The sequence below is a fragment of the Dromiciops gliroides genome, chromosome 3 (genome assembly GCF_019393635.1).
Source record: "Dromiciops gliroides isolate mDroGli1 chromosome 3, mDroGli1.pri, whole genome shotgun sequence".
In the NCBI taxonomy this organism is placed as follows: domain Eukaryota; kingdom Metazoa; phylum Chordata; class Mammalia; order Microbiotheria; family Microbiotheriidae; genus Dromiciops; species Dromiciops gliroides.
The window spans coordinates 471111362-471135133 of record NC_057863.1 but is presented as its reverse complement, the minus strand read 5'-3'; the positions used below and the strand labels follow the sequence as shown (position 1 = coordinate 471135133).

General features: G+C 37.6%; 1 protein-coding gene across 1 annotated transcript in view; it reads right to left on the bottom strand.

Annotated features, from left to right (window-relative positions):
• DCLK1 (doublecortin like kinase 1) overlaps nt 1-23772 on the bottom strand; it is a 422465-nt gene that overhangs the window by 86741 nt on the left and 311952 nt on the right. The window contains 1 exon segment of the mRNA XM_043996841.1: nt 9130-9224. Coding sequence (XP_043852776.1) covers nt 9130-9224 — 95 coding nt within the window.

Here is a 23772-nt window from a genome sequence, read left to right as displayed (position 1 = left end):
ACAGAATAGGCAGGGCTTCAAATTTTTCATTTTCCCCCATTCGTGTTACAGGCACAAAATTACATTCATTTTCAATCAACAGTATGGCAAATTATATCAGACAATTGGTATACTGAATATAACATATCATTCATTTCCACATTATCCTGCTATGGGGGTATCTGAAACATATACTGGTTTCACTAATATGCATGCAGAATTACAAGTGCTAGCAGGAGGAATGCAAATATGCACACAAGGGCAAATGCATGTGTACATTCACTCAACATATGTGTGTATGTATGTCTCCACGTATACACACATGTACAGTAAGTATACTAAGATAACCATCCCAAGTATATCGAGAACAACGAATACAATGATTCAAAAGCATATGCAGTACTGCCTTGCAGATTACATGGCTCTGCTCTTAATCAATCAGAAATCAAAGGCATTTTGGCTTACTTCTACTATTTAGTTATACTGCTTCCCCTCTCCCCAGCAAGACTTTATGCTTAAACAGTCAACTACTTTCCCACCTATGACACAAAGATCTCATTTTCACTGAACATTTCTAGTGAAAATTACTATGTTATCAGCTATACATATACCATAGAAAAATATGAGTCTTGGGATACTTTGATTTTATTAAGTAAACACCAAGACAGAACAATATAAATCTATCATCAAATTGTACTGGCATGGTACTTATCCTTCAATTTTGTCTGCTCTTCAGTGAACAGGGTTGTAAAGATCTGTTTAGCCAGAGCAAGTGGCAAACTAATTTTCAACTTCATCAAGCTACTGACTTTTATAAGCCATAGGGCTACAATTTATAACATGAAGAAGTTATCAAAGACCAATCCATAAGAGCCAGTAATTTATAAGGCTGTCTCACAAATTCTCTATTTTATCATGTTACGTATATACACATAACACAAATACTCAATTATTGATGCACACACACAAGCCCTGCATATTTACATGCACCCACAGTCCTGTATAGATATAATCGCTTATATAGCAAATTTGATTAACTAAAAATATTTTTTAAAATTCTGCCTTTTATGAAGATCATACTACTGCTTTTTAAAAAATTATTATCCCTTAAGGAATATAGATATTAGGTTTAGTTTTGTTTTTTAAAAGCTAAACAATTGCAATATAGTACAATGTGAATCTGCAGTAAGAGAACCCAAAATAATCCCATTAGTTGGTGTTGGTTCCCCAAATATATTTTCCTAGTTTTTTTTTGTTTTTGTTTTTGAATTTAAGACGAGCAGTATATATACACAGGTCTGTTAGGTATTGATGGGGGTACATGGAAGTTTTTAAATACCTAAGGCATTAGAGAGGCAAGCATTTTACTTTTTACTATTAAATCTATTTCATTAAGCAAGACATAAAGGAAAGACTGCATGGATTTCAGAACTGCTAACCCTGCATTCACACTGTACTTCATACTTGAACTATTAATTAAATTTTTAAATGCCAAAAGCAGAGAAATATTTCTAATGTTTGTTTCCACAATGACTAAGACAAGCAAGTTACAAATTACAAAGTACCAAACTTTCAACTGCAATGCAATCCCTTTATAGCACATACTAAGTAAGTTCTGAAAGGGTAGAGACACCCAAACACCAAACATCATAAAGATGCTACAGAGTTTTCCTACTCAGTAAAAATAGTTAAAAGATAAGGTACTTAGATAAAAAATTTTTGCTAGATGCAAGCAAATCTCAAGTGTCCATATAATATCAATTCTGTTCCACCACTGAACTGAAACCTGGTTTGCTGCTAAGAAATATTTCATTTCTGCTTGTGTATAATGGAATTATGCTCTGCATCGAAGGATATCTCAAAGTCTATAAATGGTGTGTTGTTTCAACCTCTAAGGGACATTCATTTCAAGAGTAAATGATATATATGGCCCCTGAACAGTCCTTTAATAAAAGTCATATGTTTCAAAGATTAGATGCTGTGGAACTGCATTTCCCTTGGAGCTGCCTGAATGGAAAGTTGGCTAAGGTATCTATCAACAATTAGTACGAAGTCCAATTTTCTTTTTTTTTTGGCCGTATCTAAACAAAGCCATGGAATCCAGATCAATTGGCAATATCTACCATCCATCCAGAATAAACAACATTTAATGGACTTTTCTATGTAGTTGTTGTCCATAAGATTGACAGGGTGGAGGTTAAAGTAACTGGAATACTTTCATTCTGGACAAACTGGTCCCCACCTGATTTAAGTTAACTCTTTTACTGCCTTTTTTTCCCACCTATTTTTGATAGTTCAGCTAAATGTATATTAAATCTACTCAGGATCATACTCTAAGAAGTAATTAATTTTACCAAGACATAACTGGAGCAGACACCAACACAGACAACTTCACAGATGTTTACTGTTTCCACTAACACAAAGAGGACTTTTGATCTCAGCAGGGGTCTCTGTTAATTTCTACTGGAAAGAGCTACAAAACCTGAAGCCTGGCACAGGTATTATGAACTTTTCTTTCAAGATGGAATGGTTCAGTTTGCATTTCTTGAAATAGCTGCCAAATCAGGCACTCTTCTCAAACGACAGGATAATGAGGTACTAATTATTCGGTGGGGGTGGGAGGCACAGGGTACGGGAGTGTTCAAATGCTCAGTCTGGCTTGGTTGCCTGGCATTTACTTTTTTTTTATTTGGGTGGAATATTTTACTTAGTAGGAAAGTGTGGTGGTAACACATGTAACTATAAACCAGATGGCAAAATTTGCTAGCTGTACAATTTATTAAGGATCTAAATCAGAAACATTTAAAATCAGACATGGCAACTGAACTATTCTCCATCTTGAATCAAATTTGAAATTTAAAATTTTAGTCTTCAAATCAATTTTCAAAGCATTTCAGTAAGCCTCCCAATGGCAGAAAACATTTAATTTAGCACCTACTGAGATATGACATGTCTGCAGAACATCAAAATCATGCTTTGCAAGTCTTAAATGGTTAGTGTCTGAACTAAGAGAAGCAAGTAATCACGATGATATGGCTTAAATACAATAAAAATTAAAATTTAACATTCAGGTTTAAAAATAATTTAACTTTAAGCAAAGTTGATTTTAAGTTTCAAAATAAAGCACTAGAGGAGCAGAGTTAGTAGGTTAATGTTAAACAATGAGTTATTACCATAGACCTACTTGGTGTAACACAAAATGAGTTTTGCATATTAATTTGCAAATAAAAGCAAGATAAAGACATTATCAGAGTGGGGATTTGGATATTGCAGGCCTGATTTATAAAGTACCATTTAGGGGGAGGTTCAAATGGATTTCTTGGAAACAGTCCAGAACATGTTTTCTTTGTGCCTGAGCTTTTAAAAAAAAGTATTCTTAGACTTTACATATTTGAAAAATTACACATATGTCAAGAAGGGAAGAATTATAACATTTGCAATACAACAATGCCACTGTGCATGTTTTTCATGTTGCCATACAGCAAAATGGATATCAATGGTGCATCAGTGTAGGCAGAATTTTCTGCTTAAATTTACTTATCAACTGAAATAAGAACACCCAGTATCAAAGCCTTCATGAGATATGACGTCTTTCCCATTCATTTTTCCTTAAAAGTATTAAACTACAGAATAAATGCATTTGTCTATTGTTCAATGATGGAAAAAATTCTAAGCAGAAATCTTATTTCTTTTGTAATAATGGTACTTTTCAAAATCCAACCAAATCAACAGTACCAGTTTTAAATAGAAAAAAGTAGTTTGAGGGCACCATTTCATTTACTTATAGGCAATGCTAAAAAAGTTTTCTCTCTACATCTAATTATATACATTCAAAAACAACTCTGTTCCTGAAGATATGCGCATATCTTACTAATTCAGTTGTTAAAATGTGTTCCTCTGCTCAATATTTGATCTCTTCAGGAAATTTGTGGAAAACCAGGCCTTATACCAAAATCTGAGTTCATACGTTACCTCCTTTGTACCCTCCAAATTAAATTCCCAATGAGAGATAGCTAAAAAAATCTCCCCTTTAAAGATTAAGGTCACAAATATAAAATGCCCATATAAATAATATCTATTATTTTGGCCCTATATTTTCAAGATTATGTATGCAAAACTCTTTTGTGCATCTTGCTGTTAAAATTTCTCTTAGGAAATGTTAAACCTTCACCAAATCACAAACCATATACACTGCTCCATTTTCTCTTTTACACTGAGTCTCCTACTGAATCCAAATCATCCGAAGAGAGGGGGCGATACAGGTCCTGTAAGATGAAGGGCAGTATAGAATTGTTTACTCGTTTTCCTTTGGTGCTTTGTACTTAAGTGTGGAACAAAACTAAATGAGGGGGGCAGCTAGGTGGTACAGTAGATAGAGCACCGGCCCTGGAGTCAGGAGTACCTGAGTTCAAATCCAGCCTCAGACACTTAACATTTACTAGCTGTAGGGCAGCTAGGTGGTGCAGTGGATAGAGCACGGGCCCTGGAGTCGGAGTACCTGAGTTCAAATCCTGTCTCAAACACTTAACACTTACTAGCTGTGTGACCCTGGGCAAGTCACTTAACCCCAACTGCCTCACTAAAAAAAACAAAAACAAAACAAAAACCTAAATGAGGTCCTTTGTTTTTCTTAATTACCCCTTTCCTATTAAAGACTGTTAATGGCCAATAATTTTGTGCTGTTGAAAACCACATCTTAAATAAACAAATTGATTTTTGCTGGTACTATTGCTTGATTAAGTGACTTTTTTTTATTCCTCTTTCCTTCAAACAACCAATAAAAGAAATGGCTCAGTCACTGAGGTCTCATAAATGGCAGAGTTGTCACTTACAAAGATCTGGGCTACTTTTTCTCTCCCTTTCTTTCTTCCTCCCTTTTTGTTTTGGGTAGAAAGGGAATATGCTTACCTCACAAAATAAATTCTCAGAAGCTGAAGCTCACTGGTCCCACAGAAGTTTTCTAACAATTTCTACTCAGCAGCTCAATTGCTGCAGTTGTATGTATTGTGAACCTCATAAATGTGGCTTTGAAATATTCCATTTGGAGAAGATGATGAATCCAAAAACTTCTTCCTCTTTCTCAGTGCCATTTCCCCTAAGCCTTTATCACTCATATTCTTCTTCCCTCCCAATTTGCTCCCCTCTTCCATTCTTTACTGGATCTTTCTCTATTGGTAGCTTGGCAACCAGCAGTTGACTTCAGCAGAGAGTGTGTCTGGAGTAGGCTTCATTTCTACTTTTTAACACCCACTCCTAGCATCCTCAGACTGATCAAATAATCTACAAAAGCCAGAGATGTGGGAGCATAATGGGTAGCTTCATTCAATTTACACAATATAACATGTTTCTGCCTGATATATTAAAACATAGGACTAAAAAGGTCACTGATGGTAACAGGTCATTGTGTAACCAGTCAGAAGTTTGTAAATTACAAACTGAAGGAATATATGTGCTAAGAGATTAGACATATCTGTGGGAAAAATGCTTTGGCTATCCATATATGATGGCTTGAGAAGGAAGCATCTACTAGGAAAGAACTGTAAAAGGCCAATCTACAAACATACCAAAAAAAGGTTGTAAATAGAAATGTGATTTAGGAAAATGGAAGAAAAATATGAGGATTAATAAAGATATGGACATCTTCTTACACTAATTATTTCTCATGAAACATAGAAGTTTAGTTTGTTTTGTTGTTGTTTTTTAAAAAGTCAAATGCTTGATGTGCCTTTAAAAAAATGAACTTGCCAACTGCTGTTGGCCTGAGTTTCTGTGTTTTAAAATTGTGTGTGTGTGTGTGTGTGTGTGTGTGTGTGTGTGTGTGTGCACGGGCGCCAGAGCACTTTAGGGGGTGGTGGTGAAGTACATCCATTTTCTCAACCTTGTTGCTAAGCAACACAAGTGGAGAAACAGAAATAGCTGTTTTCAAATTTGCAATGAAAAAGAGTTAATTTATTCTTTCAAGTTCTTTTTAGCACATACCATCTTTCACTTATTTTAGTATATCCTGAACGGGAATTTATCCAACAGCTCAAGAACATTAAACTGGTCAGGGTCACATGGTACAGCTGCCTAAAGAGTAAGATGAAAGATCTCCCTTGGAGGAGAAGGAGTAGTATTTGAAACACAAGTAGCTGGAGAGCATCTTCATTTAGGGGCATAGCACATGGAAGGAGGAAGTATATTTGAGACCAATAAGTTACAAGATTTGGAAGCTAAAAGTTCTTTATGACTTTATCTGCCTTTTCATTTAGCTTTTACATACATTCTATGCTCCTGGTCCATAAATGTCTTTAGATGGTGTTAAAGCATCCCTTCTTCCCAAAGTATTTTATGCCAGTCTTTCTCCCAAGATATGAACACTTGGTAATTTAAAAACAAGAGGAAAAATGTGGCAGAGAATCATTATATAATAATTTTTGAGTATTGATAATGGTAATTACATAATAAGCAGCATAAAGATGCTGTCTGTTCAATAGTCACAAAGGCTTTACTTATGGAAAGGAGGGGATTCTCTACTCCAAACAAGTAAAAATCAGGATTAAACCAGAAATATAGAATGGCAGGAAGAATTGCATTTCTATCTCTGTCTATGCTGGTCCCACAGGGAAAAGTTGAACAAAGTACAAAACACTGCAAAGATAGAGAGAGGGCTTTATGATAAGGCACTTAGAAAGAATCTCATATGAATGGTGGGGTGGGTTTTTTTTCCTCCCTTCTCCCTCAACACTTGGAAAAAAAAGAAACACTTTTTTTTTTTTTGGTGAAGCAATTGGGGTTAAGTGACTTGCCCAGGGTCACACAGCTAGTAAGTGTCAAAGGTGTGAGGCTGGATTTGAACTCAGGTCCTCCTGATTCCAGGGCCAGTGCTCTATCCACTGCGCCACCTAGCTGCTCCCCAAGGAAACACTTTTTTATGAGGCATCTTGGTTAGTGGAAAGAGCTACATTTTGAGAAAGGAAAAAGATATGGAATCATATCTCACCCCTGACACTAACTTTCTGACCATAGAAAAGTTACTTAACTTCTCAGTTTCCTCCTGAGCATAATGGTGGTGATGATGATGATAACAATGATGATAACAATAATAAAACCAGTATCAACTGCCTCACAAATGAAGAAATGTGTGGAAAGTGTTTTGTAAAATAAAGTTAGAAACATCAGCTGTTAGGATTACTACTATGTGAAGACCCTTCATATGAGATAACTAAGAGCTCTCTCTGGCCACATTTACAAGAAAAGAATGAACACCATTTCCTCATAGATACAACCTTTGTCATGAAATGACATTAGTTTTTCTGAACCTTTTAAAAAGTGATTCCACAAATATGAAAAAATCCTATTACCTAGGGGAATATAATTTTAAAAACTAAGATAGTGCAGCCAAGAAGACTACAATAAAAATATTCCAACTGAACTTTCATAGAATCCTTCTGTTAGAACTGGAAGACACCTTTAAAGATTATCCAGTCCAAATCAATCATTTTGTAGATGAGGAAACTGAGGTGCAGGGGAGGGTACTGTCTTGCCCAAGTTCATGCTGTAGCCAGACAGCTGGGACTAATCCCCAAGAATGTAGATTCCCAGGCCAATTCTCTTTCCATAACATACTTTTCAGTTACTCTAAAGAGGCTAAAAATGAGCATGGATCATTGTATTTAAACTTAGAAGGGGCCTTAGAATTCATCTAGTCCAACCCCATCATTTTACAGATGAGGAAACTGAGGTCCAGAGAATTGAAATCATCTGTTCAAAGTCAAACATTCAGCAACATAATTGAGATTCAAACCTAGGTCTTTTGATACCCAACCAGCACCTCTTCCATTGTATGCTGCCAGAAACAGTCCACTCAATGATATAAAATTACGTTTGGTGTCACAGACAAAAAAAACCACCCAAAACAAAAAAACAAAAATCCCCCAAACCCAACAATTATTTTGTGACTAAGTTTTTAACTTTTCAACTATAATGGCATTATGTAGGGGAATCATATAGACACAACTGAAAGGAAATGAAATGACTTTTGGATGTGACTAGAGAGTGTAGGTCAGAAGTATGAGGTTCATTTTAAAGCAGAGGAACAAAGACAACTACCCCCCAAATCCAATAACATAAAAAAGCAAGTCTCTAAGACTTTGCTGAAATCAACACTGTTTAGTAGTCTTTGACAGAAAACCTCCCAAGAATCTGTTCTCATCTTAAAAGCAGAAACAAGAAATTGCATATTCCCCTATTTCACTCTTCACAAACCTCCTCCCCTTTCTTTTGTTCTAGTATTTTGTTTTGAGCCAAGAGGACAAACAGGATAGATTGTGGAAAGGGTTAGTTAAATATCTGTTAAATGAATGAATGAATGAATGTCTGACCTTCACCTCTCTTCTTTGTTATACTGATATAACTAGCAATGCTTCCCACAGCCTTCACTTAACCTCAGGTCACCTGCTTACTCCTTCCTGATATGAATGATCTTAAGATCTCAGCTCAGCATACAAGGTGAGTTGGTACAGAATTATTACAAAGGGGCGTGGGGGGGAAACCAAAACTATACAAAAACCACAACAATAAAAACACTGCAACCAGTAACATCCTTTCAAAAGGAAAGGTGCTTCATATGGGTTTCATTCACAAAACAGGTTCTCCCCCTAGGGATAGCTTACAACTCACTGTTGTTCTGACCTAGGGCCATATTGGAGCATCCTTTTTATATTATGAAACAAATCAATACCACCACCAATTTCATTCAGTCCACCAGAGAGACTTTCATGCTGCATTAAAGGAGAGATGGCCAGTTTTTACAAGTGATAGTAGAGGGAACAATAAAAGCAGATTAAAAGCAGGTTGGCATGAGTATCCCTAAATTGTCTGGTGACTGGGGGCAGGGAAGAGGAAGGAAAAAGATTTAAAATGAAGCACCAAACATTTTCCTCTCAAAGAGAAGCCAATTCTGGCTTTTTAAAAAGACAGACAGCACCTGTGTTCAGTTGTTAATTGATACTAACCCAGATATTAAGAGAATTGTAGAGGTTAGTCTCCTATACCAGTATTTCCCTTGAATAGCAGCAGCACTTGAGAGAGAAGGCAACTGTATTGCAACTTCTTCACCTGATGCTTAGCATGTCTTACTTACAAAGTAGTTTTCCTTTATTTTCTTACCCTCTGCTTCCGCAGACTTCCTGGGCTGGTTGGAGATGGGCTTGGAGATTTCCCAGAACGGGGAGTAGAGAGCTGACTACCAGGGGTTCCATTAACTAGAAATACAAAAAATCAGAAAGAGAAACAAAAATGACACTTTAAAGATTTTTGTTCATATTACCTCATTCTTTCAAATACACCAACATCTGCTAAAGTTCTAGGTACTTTATCTTCAAGTCAATTGTATCAGCTCCTGGGATGGAGAAACTGATAAAACAACTTTGTTGAGAAAGTCAGTAATTCTCCCAACCCAGTGTTTAACATAGCAGTATCTCACATATTGATTAAATATAAAATCAACCTTAGTACAAAATACATTTTGAACAAACTGCAGGCAAACTTCCTCAATGGCCCCTTTAACTGCAAAGTCCCTTTGCCATCAGAAGAGATTAGGGATGTAAGCTAATGGTAGGCTAAGGGTACTCAAAGTACTTGTCAGTTTGGCTTTCATTGATTCAGCTGCTTAGAGATACTGGTCAGAAATGAACTTTGCAAGGGACACACCAGTGATTTACTTGTGAAAATAAATTACTGAGACTGAAAATTAATTCCTTACTCCCTGCACTTGAATAAGCCTGGAACGTAGCCTCATTATAGATAGACACTGATAGACTTGCCAGGTAGAACATAAAATAATTTGCTACTGACCCCATATGCCCCCACTCACAGGTTGCCTTGGCTTCTCATGAAAATGAGTTTCTTCAAATATTTAAACACTCCCCAAATTCACATTTTCTTCCCTTACTCCGGATTTCTACAGAAACGATCAGTAAACTGAACTAACACAACCCATGTCAAGTTTTCTTTTTCATTTCTGTCTGAGACCATCTCCCCAAAGAGACCCAAACACTTCAAGAAATGTAGGCTAAAGACACCCCGGCTGCCTTTCTTTTGCAATCAATGAATGACAGTAGTACAGTAGCACAGGCAAGGAAAGGGATTCAGTAAATAAACACACATGATTTCGGAATGGTTCACAACACATTTTTGCACGAGGGGAATCAAGAAGGAATGTAAACTTACCTTCTATGAGTTCTAACATGGACACAGTCTTAGGGCTTTAACCTGATAATAACAGGGAGCATCCTCTCCCAGCTCTAAGCCAAGCTATAGTGGAGAGAAGTGAGAGGTAGCCGTGGGATTAGTTAAGGATAGCTAAGGCTGCTCAGTGAACAAGCTGAATCGAGATGCAGGGATTCATCAGCAGATGCCTTTTCTGCGTAAGGCTGACGTCTTTGGAGCAGAAGTGGGAGGTGCAGGTGCTGTCTTAGTGCTATAGCAAAGGTGTCAATTAAGCAGAATGCCACCAAATCAGAGTGCCGAGCCATCTCTGCCCCCACCCTGATATGAGAAAGCCCCCAGAAACCCAAGTAATTTCATATGTTGTACACTGAATCATAATGAAATGCCTTTGGGGGCAATATACCCAGTGACTCATCTGAAAAATTAAAATGACAATAACTTTTGTAAAACCTTTGCTGACTAGCATCTACTGGCTAATAATTATTTCATAAAAATTCAATGCAAATTAGCATGCTTATTGATTTTTTAAAAACAGTATTTTTTTTACAAAAGCACTGGGCCTATATCACTTGAGAAACAAGCAAGATTTTTCTTTTCTTTTACCATCAACCTGGATCAGCTTCATGCCTTACCAAATCTTACTTTTGCCTTGGGGATGCATCTGGTGCTTTTTCTTTCACTTATACAGCATCCTGGCACCATACAAAAGGGGATCATTTAGGAAATCTTTAATTTGCTAGCATTTACAGACTCCTATCTTTTTTTAAACTAGGTTTAAAACTGAAACCTCATTAGATACTTAGAAAATTAAAAACTCACAACTTTCCACAGTTAATGGGAGAAATGTTGAATGATGTGGCTAAAGGGGGCAAGTCAAGTCAGTAAGCATTTGTTAAACTGTTACTATGTGCCAGGCTCTATGCTAAGGTAAAAACAGGATTCTCTATAGTCATTAACCTTCCTGGTTGGATACGGGGCCACATTTCCTTCTTTCCTGCCTGCCCCCTGGGTAGGGGCTTTACACTGCCAATAGGTGGCACATATGGAGAGGAAATAGACAACTGAGAAAATATTTAGAAGCTTATGGCTCCATTTTCTTTTTTTTCTTTTCTTTTCTTTTTCTTTTTATTTTAGCAGGGCAATGGGGATTAAGTGACTTGCCCAGGGTCACACAGCTAGTAAGTGTCTGAGCCAGATTTGAACTCAGGTTCTCCTGAATCCAGGGTCGGTGCTTTATCCACTGTGCCACCTAGCTGCCCCTCCATTTTCTTTTTAAGGATCTCTTCTCTAAATAAATTCATGAAAATAAAGGGAAAAAACTTAAAGAACTCCAGGCAGACTCGATTTATAAGCATATGTCACATAGGAAGGGATGTTCTCACCAGTCCCTCATTTCCCCACCTATCACTGCTAGAAAAGATTTTCTTTCCTCCTTAAATGTCAATGGAGTTCATTTTTTGGTTTGTTCTTTTCTTTCCCTACTCTCCCCTTCCTGATAGAGCCTCAGGAGTCCTCCCTCCATTGCTGTGGTGAAGTGCAGAATGGAAGGAGGAGCTGTTTCTACTAATGTCGCCAGGGTGCCACCAGGGAAAATATGTTCCTGGCATTCATCTTGGAAGACATGATCGTTTTTCATGCAAAAATTACATTCTAAATGATGGTTGAATCTGTGATATTCTGAGTATCATGACCTGGCTATATTTTTCACTAAGTGGATCTTTGTGGTCTTCTTTGGAACTTCATTGACATTTATGCCACAATTTTGATTGGAAAATTCTTAACACCAACTGACCACCTTAAAAGTGAACTTTTGCAACATAACCTGGTCATGAGCTAGAAGCTGTTTGTATTCCTGGGGTCAGAATTACACCGAGAATCTTGCCTTTGTCTGTTCAACATCTTTGAATCTACAGTCTATGCTTCTGTCTGACAGGCTGACTAATTCTTAGGGAGAAATACCACATGACAAACTGTTAAATGATTGTTGGGATGAATAATCTTATTACATGAGTAACTTTGACACATACAATGAACACATTTGTTTTTTTTATCATATGATGCCAATGGTCCCCAAATGCCAATATAAAAAGATTGTCTATGCTCTGTTCCATTAGCCATGAAATGCACCTCATTAAAATTCAACATATCAAGTCTGGTACAGCCAAGAGTACAATTAGTTATTTCATCTGGGCAACAATCTGTCTTAATAATCTGGTCTGATGTCATTAACCAAATCTATTGACCAGCTAATCAATCAACAAGCATTTTTTAAAAAAATGGTATCTCATCTACTATGATATGTCAGGTGTTCCACCAAGCCCTGAGGATAAAAAGACCCCAAAAAACCATTTCTATCATCAAGGAAGTTGCTTTCTATCAGAGGAGGAAGCATGTATATAAATAAGTACACAGAATAAATAAAAGGTAATCTTACCAGGGATGGCATTAGCATTTAGGGGATCAGGAAACATTTTTTTATAGAAGGTGATGTTTGAAGGAAATAAGGAATTCTTTTGAGTTATGCTGATTTTCCACTATGCATGATTTTATAATCACTCTTTCTTTACCACATTCCCTTTTGCTCCCTGCTTCTACTCAATGAATGAGAAATACCAACCTGGATCATCACAAGGTTACCGTTTGCACATAGTCACTAAAGGACTATAGAGAAAACTGGTGTTGAGCTAACTTAGGAAACTATGGTGTTCATCTTTCAACTCAACATCACACTCAGTTTTCAGGAGTGCTGGATGTAAGTCACAACTAACATAAACCAGCTGAATGACCCTGAAAAATTTTGCCTCCTCAATTTTCCTTTTGAACCCTCCAATCTTGTCTTCTATTATCACTCCAGGAAGATGATCTTGCTACCTTTGGAAAACTGGGACAATAGATCTATGTCCTTCTGTATCAGCTTACATTTAGAGACAGTTGGTGGCTCAGTGGATAGAGTACTGGGTCTGGAGTCAGGAAGACCTGAGTTAAAATCCAGCCTGAGATACTTTCTAGCTATGCAACCCTGAGCATGTCATTTAACCTCTGATTGCCTGACAAAAGGATCCACTGGAGAGGGAAATGGCAAACCACTCCAGTATCTCTGCCAAGAGAATTCCATGGATAGTACTAGCATGTTATAGTCCACAGGTACACAAAGAGTCAGACATGATGGAATAAAAACAATGAAAATCAATTTGAGAAAGCTTACTGTGCCCCAGGATTGGCCTTCAAGAATGACAAAACTATTGAGGAAGTAGGAGATGGATGCCTACTGTCTTCTTGTTCCTTACAGTACCAGATCAAGGTACTATAAACATCCTCACATCATTGTATGAGGTCTGTGACTCATGAAGTAGCTACTGAGATAGCCATTTAAGGACTCTCTAACATGACCAACACCATCGATGGTGCTACCCTAGGATAAATGCCAGAGTTAAGCTTGGGGGTGTTGAACATAAAAAAGGCACACCTGACAATAGGTTGTCTTCCTTACAAAGGAAAATGATGTCCATTAATGCATGGTGATAGAATGGGTATGTGGGATTCTTGTATCTCAGACACAGCAGCTCTTGGTAGGCATCCCAAAACAATGGTCTTTTTAGGTGTATTCAATAAGGTAGCATGTCAATAAGGAGACTGAGAATTTTCATGCATTAGCATTTTGTACCCTACCTTGTCCATAAAAGTCAGGTTATGAGTTAACTCCCTTGTAGCTAGGGGGGTCACTTCAGGGAGTATATAAAGATGAAATCTCCAAGTGACTGGTACAACCGACATGTAAAGATTGATTTTTTTTTTTTTTGCTGGGCAGTGAGGGTTAAGTGACTTGCCCAGAGTCACACAGCTAGTAAGTGTCAAGTGTCTGAGGCCAGATTTGAACTCAGGTCCTCCTGAATCCAGGGCTGGTGCTTTATCCACTGTGCCACCTAGCTGACCCAGATGTTTGATTTTTTGATGAGAGATCTCTCATATATCTGACAAACTGCATTGGTAAATTAATAAAAGTTTTCCCTATACCCCCAGCTTAGGCTACTGCCTTTACTTACATATTGTACAAGATGAGTTTTTTCAAATCTATATGAAGTGAAATTTGAATTTTAAGTAAGAAGCAATTTTAGATTCTTAGGATGCAAGTGTGATTAAAGGTGAAATTCAGGGATTACACAGAATGGTCCTGCAATCAGTGAAAAACCCATTCACCATCTGTGACTTAATCCTTTTGTGGCTAGCATCTAATTCACAGAGGTACAATGCAGGGGAATTTGGATCTTTATATAAGTAGAAAGGCCAGGAAGCTTTCAATGTCTTTTTCTTTTTTAAAAAATGATGACTAAGTATAAGCCATAAATATATGCTGACTTCTTAATTAATCTTAATTAATCTGTTGATAATTTCATAGTGATACATTTTTTTTCTTCCAAATGGCTGAGAGAACATACTCCTTGATGAAGAAAGAGGCTCAAAATGCATTCTGGAGAGCAATGGAACAGAACCCTAGGCCAAGAGTTTTCAATCTTTTTTTGGGGGGGGGTCTATGACCCCCCCCTTTGACAGTCTGGTGAAGCCTATGAGTCCCTTCTTTCATAAAATACATAAGATCACAAAGAAAATCAATTAAATGGAAATAGTTATCAAAGGTTTTTTTTTTGTGTGTGTGTGGTTTTTTTTTTTTTTTGCGGGGCAATGGGGGTTAAGTGACTTGCCCAGGGTCACACAGCTAGTAAGTGTCAAGTGTCTGAGGCCGGATTTGAACTCAGGTACTCCTGAATCCAGGGCCGGTGCTTTATCCACTGTGCTATCTAGCCGCCCCCTCAAAGTATTTTTAAAAACCCCACAAACAAATTCATGGACCACCACTGTCCCACCAAGTTTCAGTAACAGAAAGAGTACTGGACTGAAGGGCAAGAGATAGCTTCATGAACAGTGAGACTAAAGACATTTCTTATCTAAATTGGTTTATCACCTTTTCACATAGTACAAAAACTGCACATTTGTTGGATTGAACTGTTCTTGTCTCTGCTACCGCCTACCGTATCAGTCAAGTCGCTTAGCCTCTTATTTACTTGTCTTGAGCATCAGTTTTCTCATCTGAAGAAAATGAGGGAGTTATTTCTTCTATTTCTTAGATTCTAGCTTGGAAAACGAGGTGAGCTTTTTCCTAATCTTGTCCTGAATCAGCCATCGCCAAACCATGCTGTCTGTATTCCCAATAGCACCCTCATCTCCCTCCCATGAGAGCTCTGAACCATGCCCCTAAGAAACTAGGACCTGATAGGTAAGTTTCTGCTTTGTCTTGTGCCGAACTGGGCCTCCACATTATTTCCCCATCACCACACAAATGCTGTGCATTTATTTTTTTCTTCTTGCTTCTGTCTCTTTTTCTGGCCCACAGTACCTATCTCATTAGCTTGTTGTGAGAATCAGATGAGATATCAGAGGTCTTCAAGCAGAAGGTGAAGTTATCCCCTCCCTCACCTTACAATTGTAAACTTAAGAGAAGGGACTGTTTGGCTCATTTGTGTTTGTATTCCCAGTGCTTAGCACAGTGTCTGACACATAGTAAGCACTTAATAAGTGATTTATCTGTTTCTCTTTGTGTAAACATATATACATACATACATATACACATATATGCTCACAATCCTATTTTTCATGATCTGTTTCTCCCTTTCTCTCCTCCCCTCATTGCATTATCATCCACAGAAGTATTTATTAAATGTCTGTTTTCATTCATTGCTATTCTAAGCCCCGTACAAACTATATGTAGGTCCTTCCTTATATAATATAATAGTAATGATAGTTAATATTTATATCTCATCCATTATGTTCCAGGAAATGTGCTTTACAAGTATTTCATTTTATTCTCATAACAATCAGGGATGTAGCTACTATTATTATCCCTATTTTGTAGATAAAGAAATTGCAGCAAATGCAAGTTGTGATATGCCCAGGGTTACATAGTTAGTAAGTGTCTGAGCAATCGGTTGAGCTCTTTACGTTAGGCCAAGAATTGCATCCTCATTGCCATAGGAAAGACATGGACAATGATAGTAAAGATAGTAGAGTAGATTAAGTAAAGATAGTAAAGAAAGTAAAGATAGTAAAGTAGATAAATAAATATTAAGTAAATGCCAAAAAAGGTATTCCTGTTATGTTTGATAAAAGAGGTAAGAGTATTCTGTAGGTTTTTGTTATTAAATTTATATCCAAGAACATCAGAACCTCTCTTCTTATTGCTCAAGATGAACCAATGAAATGGCTCTAGTCAGGGCTTTCCCATTCTGTCCTCATCTTCCATTACCTCATAGTGATACTTATCTCTGTGAATCATTTAATCCTTCTTGGTCCCCCTTCCTTCCAAAATGAGTCACACAGCCTTCCTGTTTTCGTCTACCTTTCTGACCTCTCTCCTGTTTTGCTAGCTTCTTTCTCTCCTTTAAACAGGGATTTTTCTGTTCTTGATCCAACTTCTTTCTTGCTCTTCATACTTGCTCTTGATGAGCTCAGGCAACCATAGGGGTTTCAATTAGCACTTATCACTAGGTCAATGACTTCCATTTCCCAAATCCACCCCCAACCTTTTTCCAGACTACTGGTCTTGCATATCCAACTTCCTATTTGATGTTTCCACATGGATGTTTTTATTAACACCCAAAGTGAAGCCAGAAGCTGAAATCATCACCTTCCTACCCAGCTCCTTACTCTCACAAACCTGTCCCTCTCCCCAATTTCTCTACAAAATATGACCATCCTCCTAGTCACCCGGGCTCATACATTTTTTTACTCTTCCTTCTCCCTCACCCCACATATCCTATCAAGTGTCTGTTGATTGTACTTTCACATGTCATAGGATCATAAAAAAAGATTACAGAATTAGAGCTAGAAGGGACCTTAAATGTCACCAAATTCAACTCTCTCATTTGAAATAGAAGGAAACTGAGGCACAGAGTTACCCTGTGTCACACAAATAGTAAATGCCTGAGATGGGATTTGAACTTGATCTTGTCCTTCTGCTTCAAGTTCAGGGTTCTATCCACAAAATTATGCTGCTACTCATGCCTCCAATTCTTCTACCCCTAGTTAAGGACTCATATTTTCTAGAAAACACTATTTTAACAGTTACCTAAATGCTCTTCCTGTCTCCAGTCTTCCAGCCTTCCCTCTGTCCCAATTTATTCTTCATATCATATTTATAAAATAGGGATAATAACTCCCCTATACAGATTATCACAAAAATATCAGTGCAGTTGCAAGCTTCATGAAGCATTCCTTTCTTACAAAGGAACTTTCCTTCTGTTCCTTCCTACAAAGTTTTGTAAAGCTGACAACTGCACTAAGACTTTTGGGTCAATCTGTGTATCTCACAGAGTTGTGAGAATCAAGTCTGAAAAGGGATAAGAAGTCATTGTGCAAATCTTAACGTGCTAGGACTAATATAAGTTGACCTTTATTTAGCACTTTAATATCAAAGAGTCTGAGAATTTTCGAGCTGGCAGTAAACTCAGTGGTTACCGATTCCAAAAAGAAATTTCCCTCATGACATACCTGACAAGGAGACACCTAACCTCTGCTTGAAAACCTCCAATGTCTGATTCTCACAAGAAGTTAACAAAATAGGTACAAAATAGGAATATCATTATCCCTATTTCATAGATGAAGAAACTGAGACTCACATAAGTGGCTTGCTCCAGGTCAAGGTATATGGGTAGAGCATGATTTAAACCTAGTGAGGTCTCCAGACTCATAGTCCAGGGCTCCTTCTATTATAATAAGCTCTTCTTTTATGTAAATGTAATAATGCCTTATTATTAATATTCAACTGCTTGTTTGGCTTCCTACTGAACCATACTCTAAGCCACACACACAACAAATCTGACGACATTTGTGTCCTCATCTCTGAACCTCTACCACAAAGGCCACTGTTTTATTATCTATCTGACCTCACCTTGACAGCATGTAACATGGAGACTAAAAACAAAGAGATAAGGTCTCATAGATCCAAAATAAGGGCTGCCCTCCAATGTCATCCTTTTTGGAGGCTAGACACATATTTCAATAATGCTTAAAATCCTTTTGGAACTTCTCTTACATATTTACCTTTGGAGCTAATTTATGAGCCAAATAAGAAAATCAGTCTTCTTGTGAGTCACACTTTGTTCTCTATCAAAAACAATATTAATGCAACTTGATGACCAAGCTTGGCTCCATGTGACTTTTGGCTATGTCCAAACATTAACTTCGCCCCCCCCCCAACAAGGACAAACATTTGCCACCACTGGGAACATATGAAAGATTGTACTATTAGTTCTGAAGATAATTAATTGTAAGAAAATCCCAAAAGCTGCATTGCTAAAATAGATATATAACTTTCCACTGCCCTCTGCTTTGGACAATACTACTGATGTTAACTGGGACGTATATGTTCTGTTGTATTTGTTAAAAAGGTCAATTACATTATTTTATGGTGGCACTTTCCATGTCTTCTTCCTCTACTTCTTTCCCCCCCAGGGACTGTACAAAATGAGTGGGAAAATGAGTCATAGCACTACCTAGTGAGCATGTCTGGGGTAGAGAACATACAATTTGAATAAATCAATCTGAATCCCCCAAATCTCACCTTTCCTGACCCTACTAAACACCCAGGGTTCCTCAAACTCATTCATTCATCAATGTTAGATAAGAGTGGGAAAAGACAGTGGGGGAGGGGATGGCCTCCCTCAAAGGAGAAAATAATTCAGCCCATACCATAGAAAAGAGACATAAGATAATGGTTTTAGATTTGGAAATGGTCTTTAAGTCCATGTAGTCCAGAACAAAACCCCACTTATAATAAATGTTATTTATTTAAATAAATACATTTGGCATGCATGTTTTATTGCCCAGTTTGTTCTTGTTACTTTGTATGTGTCCCCATCAGTGCGCCCCATCAGGCAGGGGTAATGCTATAATTTACACTTCGATAACTCTTATATTAAAGCACTTCGAAAAAGAAGCTTAAATGTGTTATTCATCAGATACAGTTGAAAATTTCCACAACTGCAACAAGTGAGTAATCATCCAAGTGAGAATGAGGACCTATTAGAATTCAGGTGTGCTCTTGGGGACTCAGGAGAATGTATGACTTTCCCCTATACACAATCAACACATGAAGAATCTTTTATCTAAATGACAAAAGGGTCCAAGAATGAAGACACAAAAGAAATAAATGTGTTTTTTCTCATCCTTTTGCCTATTAAGGAAAAAATAAAGTAAAAGAAAAAAGTCACCCAATGACTCTGGGTGCTCTCACTGATATCCCATTAGCACATACTGCAGTCTTATTTTTGGAGGGACTATAAAGTTGTAGACACACCTCTCTCCTTTCCTATCTAGATAAAGTTTTAGTTAGACCTTAATTCTAAATGGTCTACATTTTCTGTATGAAATAACCATGTCCTGGGGCAGCTAGGTGGCGCAGTGGATAGAGCACGGGCCCTGGAGTCAGGAGAACCTGAGTTCAAATCCGGCCATGGACCCTTGACAAGTCACTTAACCCCAATTGCCTCACCAAAAAACAAACAAACAAACAAATAACCATGTCCCACAAACACCTATTTGTTAATACACATTCGTATATTATAATATATCCTCTCAATTCCTCCTTTTAATATCTATAAAACAACATCATAAGTTCCTTTACATGGATCACCAAGACTCTAGCAGCTGGTTACTCAGATCCCTGCCTTCTCCATTTTTCCCCACACTGCTTTCATTTTGGCCATTCTAGGGCTTGCTAGCAGTACCAAAGGAAAGAGAGAGAAAGGCAGAATAGCAAAAATTTAAGTCAAGTGAACTATTGCTCTCTTGAGTTTCTTGTGGATGACACTGGACATAAAAATGATGCAGGATATCTAGCACTTTTGCCTTAGCAATGCCCCTTCACACTGACCCATGTGATCCTCACAATGATGCTATGATATATTATTTTAAAGTGATGTTCTGATGAAAAATTTGTAAACCAAAGTTTACTGAAGTTTTAACACAAACTAAAAAGAAATGGTCTTTGAGATTCTTTTAAATTGGTATTTTTTATTATCAGGATCAAAACCATGATTAGGCTCAAGAATTTTTTTGGGGGGGTTAAGTGACTTGCCCAGGGTCACAGGGCTAGTAAGTGTTAAGTGTCTGAGGCTGGATTTGAACTCAGGTACTCCTGAATCCAGGGCCAGTGCTCACTGTGCCATCTAGCTGCCCCAAGAATATTAATAATAGCAAGTCACATTTTGCGACAAAGTATTAGTCAAATTTCGGTATCTCTTCACCTCCTCACAAATGGAATTGTGAGGCTGAGGCTAATGGCTGCACAGGATTGCCTCACTTAAAATCCAATTCGCTTGCAAATTAAGACATCACCCTCCTGATGCTATTGGTCTTCGAGAACAAAGGACAAGCAACAAACACAAATGTAATTGGCTTTAACAATCATGAGGTATTGCAATGATACCTTCCTTCAATACTGACATCAAATACTGCCTTCTATGAGAGGTCTTTTCTAGTTCCCTACTGTAACTGCTACTACCTTCACCTCTAGGTTATTTTTGTCTCCTCTTTAGGCATCTTTTGGGCACCTGTTTATACTTACATTGTCATTCCCCCCATCAGAACAGATACTTCTTGAGGGTAAAGATGATATTTTTAAGATGATATTTTTTTCTTTGTATCCTTAGTACTTAATACAATGCTTGGTAAATACTTAATTGCTTAATAAAGGTTTGGTTGAAATTGATCAGTGACTAGAACTCCATCTATAAATTGTGTATTTTAAAAATTAAATTTTTTTTGAATGGCTGAAAAAAAGGATTTTTTTTGCAGGGCAATGAGGGTTAAATGACTTGCCCAGGGTCACACAGCTAGTAAGTGTCAAGATTCTGAGGCCAGATTTGAACTCAGATCCTCCTGAATCCAGGGCCAGTGCTTTAGCCGCTGCGCCACCTAACTGCCCCTAAAATGATGTATTTTCGAATAGCTAGAAAGCTGTATACCTTTTTGTCATCTGTGAAAATTCACGTGGCCTATGCAGCTTACATGTGGATTTCTGATCATGGTTTGTTAACTTAAAAAAAAAAAAGAAAAAACTGGGCTACCCTTTGTGTAGATATTTTCCTTTACTAGCTTAGGTAGTAAAGGAAAGCAGTGACTCCATGAGCTGTCCATAAAAGTAGAAATGAGCCTCCCTTCCCCTGGAGAGAACAGGTTTGCTTCTAGCAAGAAAGTTCCTTACTACCCAGGAACCTTGATCCTTCACCAGGAAGAAAGGATGCTGCATAATAGCTGCTTGGTTTCTTCCTACCTGAACTGATTGGAGGTCACAGTGGAAGTTTGTAGTTCTTGGATAATTTGTAATTTAGACAGTCCATTCTGTGGAGAACCCTGAGCTGGTGCGGAATGCAACAGAACCTTCCTAATCTAATTCATGGGAATTTCATGGGAAGAAAGCACTGAATTTGGAGTTGGAGGGATTTGGGTTGACATTTTGACTCCTTGAAATAACATATCTGTTTCCATTTTTTATGTCACTAAAAGAATATATAATCCCATAAGCGGCAGAAACTCATTGCTGAAAGTTTCTTCCCATTCTACATCCTACAATCCCTAAAAGGCAAAAGCTTAGAATGAACTTTATATCATAGAATATTTTAAAGATATGAAATGTTATTATATTAATAATATATATAATTATATAATATTTATATAATAATTTATATAATAATAATTATTATATTATTATATAATAATAATTTATATAATAATAATTATATAATATTAATGTTATAATATTAAATGTTAGAGAAGGAGCTTCTTGGTACAGTATGATCTGACCTCAAATCTCATATATGACACTTACTAGTTGTTTACCCTGGGCAAGTCACTGTGCCTCAGGCAACTTCCCAGGATTTATCCAAATTATACTGGTTGCTGGAATCATGAAGATCCAGACTAGAGTGGTGGCAGTGTCAGAAGAGACAAGGGAACATCTATGGGAGGTGTTACAGAGCTGAAATCGCCAGGCCATGGTAATGGACTCGATGGAGGGTGGTGGGAGACGGTGAGGCACTAAGGGTAACTCCTAGGTTGTGAGCGGGAGAGCGTAGGGGGACGGTTTTGGTCTCTATGGCAGGAAAGGTGGGGGGAGAACTTAGGAGACAAGATAATGAGTCTTGTTTTGGACATCTTTAGTCTAGGATGGCTATTGGGCACACTATACTTTGATAAACTTTAGTCTTTGTGATAAATTAGTTTAATATCTCCTTCACTTTATTGGTTCTGTTAGTTCTGTTGGATAAACTCTGATTTGTTATTAAAGTTGGATTTTTGACAATGCTAACGAAAAAATGTTAAGCAGCAAATGAAAGGTCATTGTGGAAAAAAAGTCTTCTCTTAGAGAAAAAAATGGACAACTTCTGTTGGGCGGGGGGTGGGGGGGGAGAGAGCAAGGGAGAAATAGATTTAGGCCTCCATTGTTGAGGCAAATGCATAATGGGATGGGATGACACACTGGTCCATCAATCAATCAGCAGTTATTTATTAAGCACCTATAATGTGCCAAGCAATGTGCCAGGCACAAGGGATGCAAAGAGAGGAAAAAACCCAATAGTGGCTCTCAAAGAGTTCACATTCTGAAACTGCGTATATTGTCATTTATATAGAATAAAATTTTAAAATACAACATATGTACAAATAAAGTATGTGAATGCACTGAAAACCAGAACACATCTCAGAAGGAGTAGAGGACATTGTGGAGACAGGACACAGAGCTTGGTGCAAGGTGGCCACTTGATAACTTCTGGCTGGAGGAGGCAGCTATATGATGCTGTGGACAGGGTGTTGGGCCTGGAGAAAGGAAGACCGGAGATCAAATCCTGCCTCAGACACTTACTAGCTGTGTGACCTTAGTTTCCTCATCTATAAAGTGGGAATAATAATAATAACTCCTACCTCACAGAGTTGTGGTGAAAATTCAATGAGGCAACACATAAAAAATGCTTTGCAAACCTTAAAATGTGATTTAAATACTAGCTATGAGCTAGGAGAGAAAGACATCAGGAGACAGTGTAAGGCAATGTAGAATCTTAGACTTTTGAGAGAGAGACAAGGGCCCTTCCCCAGGGATCATCCTAGTCCTACCTTCTTATTTGCAATGGAAGAAACCAAAGCCCAGGGTAATTTCTAAGTGACTTGCATGGGTTTACATAGCTAATTAATGGTGAAGCTCAGGGAATAGAGCTAAGCACCCTCTGTCTCTTCCCTATATCATATTGCCCCAAGTAGGAGACAAAGGTGAGCTTATACTTGAAGAGAAGAAAAAAAATCTCTCAAGTGCTCTATAAAATTAATAATAATTTACATTTTTGTAGCATTTGAAAGTTTGCCAAATATATTACATTGGACCCTTGCCACAAACCTGCCAAAGATGTACTGCAAAGATTATTGTCCTTATTTTATGGACAAGGAAATTGAGGCTCAAGAAGCTGCTAGTACCTTCCCTCTTCCAGACAATTGCACCTTCTCTATGATTTGTATATCTTTATTTATGCATGTATTGTC